Below are 2,753 nucleotides of genomic sequence, written 5' to 3' on the forward strand. Positions count from 1 at the left end.
AAGGCCTGGCACAGCCCTGGGGCCAGCAGGGGCACCATGAGGGCGGCAGGCGGGGCCTGGCACGGCCGTCGGGGCGCGAGGGCACAGGGCGGGCGCCGAGGCCCTGGCAGCCGGAGCAGGAGCTCTGGAGCGCGGGCGGCACAGAGCCGTGGGCTCCCGCAGCTCTGCATCCCTCACGGCTGAGGCAGCTGCCCAGGCACAGCCGGCTGGGGACACGCGGCCACCCCGGGGCCACCCGCACGGGGACCCTGCTCTGGGGCCAGGCCAGGCCGCAGCAGGGAGCAGCCATGGGCTGTGCCCGGGAAGGGAACGGCTCTGCCAGGGACAGGGCTGTGCCAGCAGGGCAGCAGGGACAGCAGGGACAGACACAGCCCACAGGGGGACACGTGGCTGTGCTGACTGTCAGCAGCACACTCAGCAGTAGTGGGAGATCTTTGAAAAAGATTCACTCCGAGTCAGCCTTAAGCAGGACACCAGGGCCACTCTGAGAGGCTGTGCCAGGGTGGGGACAAAGGGTGGGGTTGGCTGGGTTGTGATGTGCTGTGACACCTGTGACATCACAGGGGATGTGTCACAATGGGGGCAGCTATAAAAGGGCCCAGCAGGTAACGCTGACCCAGTGTTGCTTGGGCAAGCGGTGAGTGCACATATGGTGGGGAGGCTGGGCTGGGAACAAGGGCTGGGGCAGAAACAGCCCCTGATGGGAGAGCCTTGGGCAGGGCACCCTGCTGCTGCTGCTGCTGCTGCTGCTGCTGCTGCTGCTGCTGCTGCTGGGGCAGTGGGACAAGCGTTGCTGCCTGCCAGATGTCCTTCCTGCCCTCAGAACCCTGAGGATTCCCGTCCCTGATGCCCCCACTGCCAGCTGCCTCCCTCACAGCCCCATTCAAGGCCTTCTCTCCATTCTCCTGCAGACCATGAATTCCATAGTAGTGCTTTTTGTGCTCCTGAAAAGCCTCATCCACTACCCGCAGCTCGTGGGTGATGCTTGGGAAGAGGAAATACGTCTGCGCATGGAAGTGCGTGCCAAGCAGCTGGAATGGGAGAGGATTCGGCTGGAGCAGGAGCTGGAGCAGCTCAGCCTGCATCAGATGCAGCTCATGGGGGTCTTGCAGCCATTAGCACTTAGTGTGCTTGTAGTCCTTGTCTTGGTGCTGTGGTTTATGGGGTGCAAAAGGAGCCTGAGGACAGGAGAGTATGAAGATGACAACAATGGTGCAAATGAAGAGGAAATCAGAAATGAGGGTGCAAATGGAGAAGGCGATGTTGGAAATGCAGAAGAAGATAATGCGAATCAGGGGGAAGATGACAATGATGATGGCAATGTACAGGAAGATGGCAATGCTGCTGCAAATGGAGAAGACGATGTTGCACTTGCATTCTATGAAGGAGACAATGATTTTGATGATAACGTTGGAAGAATTCTAATGGAACGCATACAGTGGCCTGTACAGGATCTACAGAGAGGCTGCGAGTGGACAAAAAACCTCATGGACAATTATGCACTTTACTTTGGACACGTCATATCCAACAGCTTCTACCCAGGCCTGCAACGAGCCATCGGGGTGGGCAGCGCCTTTGAAGGTTGGAGTCCCCGAGAGCAGGATGTTGTGTACCAGGTGCTCATACCCATGACTCCTCCCCGAGGCCACAGCTTCCACCTGGAGCTGGACTCTGCAGAGCACAGGCACGTCAGGAACTTCCGTGTCCGCGTGCAGCTGGAGTGCACCTGCAGCAAGGAGCAGCAGGCTGAGAACATGCTGTGCTTCCTGCACCACCCCGAGGAGGAGCTGAGGAGCAATCAGGATCCCAGCCTCCTGGACACCCTGTGCACCAACTCCTACCTGGATGTGCAGAAAACTGCCCGCTGGTTCTACCAGCTGGTGAGAGCCATCTGGCCAGCTCTGCCTCAGTCACACAATTGGCATTTAAAGCTGCTGCCCTCCAGACGCTCCTGCCAATTCCAGGTGAGCAATGGCAGAGAAAGCTTCAGGATTGAGATGCTGTTTGGGGTGCAAAGAGGCGACTCCGACATCTTTGTGAGCAGCCAGCCTAGAGAGGCCCACACCCAAAGCACAGCCTGGCCTGAGACCTATGCTGTGGCCGAGATGAAGTTCTTCCAGCACATTGCTAATCAGGCTCCCAGTGACAGTTTGCACCTCAAATGCCTGCAGTTCTTCACCCGTCTTCTGCTGGGCTTCAGCTTTTCCACCTACTCCATGAAGACCATTGTCATGCACCTGCTCAATGTGGTGCCTGTGTCACAGTGGCGCAGGAGAGATTTTCTTCAGCGGCTGCTGGATATCAGTGATGGCCTGCGCTTATTTCTGCTAGCAAAATGCCTCGACCACTTCATTGTGGGGAACCAGAGGCTGCCTCAGGACATCCTTTTACCCCCAGATCTTCAAAGGGCTCAGCCATACAATCTCTTCCATCACATGGCAGAGGAACCATCCGCACACACCCAGGCCATAAATGAGTACCTGGTACTGCAAAAGTGGTTCAAAAGAATCCTTCTTGGTGAGCAGTGAATGAATGTGCCAATGCACAGAACTGTGTGCTGCTCACAGCTGGCACCAAGGCACCTCATCATACAAACGTGATGCTTTGAGGAGAAGAGGTTGCAAACAAAGGCTCTGGTGAAGGCCCACAGCCTCTCCTGTTGCTTCAGAAGGTGGAGGGCCACAGAAGGGTTTATTCTGCCTCCTTGTATCATGTCATTTTCCAAAAAAGGCAACCAGATCTACATAAATCCC

The 2,753-nt window shown here is 56.9% G+C and overlaps 1 protein-coding gene across 1 annotated transcript; it reads left to right on the forward strand.

Moving 5' to 3' along the window:
• The first annotated feature begins 1,010 nt into the window (after positions 1-1,010).
• LOC130254106 (inositol 1,4,5-trisphosphate receptor-interacting protein-like 1) lies at positions 1,011-2,528 on the forward strand. The gene has a single exon (XM_056493327.1). It carries the CDS (start codon positions 1,011-1,013, stop codon positions 2,526-2,528), a length of 1,518 nt encoding a protein of 505 aa, XP_056349302.1.
• The last annotated feature ends 225 nt before the right edge of the window (positions 2,529-2,753 follow it).

Source organism: Oenanthe melanoleuca, chromosome 5 (assembly GCF_029582105.1).
Source record: "Oenanthe melanoleuca isolate GR-GAL-2019-014 chromosome 5, OMel1.0, whole genome shotgun sequence".
Lineage (NCBI taxonomy): Eukaryota > Metazoa > Chordata > Aves > Passeriformes > Muscicapidae > Oenanthe > Oenanthe melanoleuca.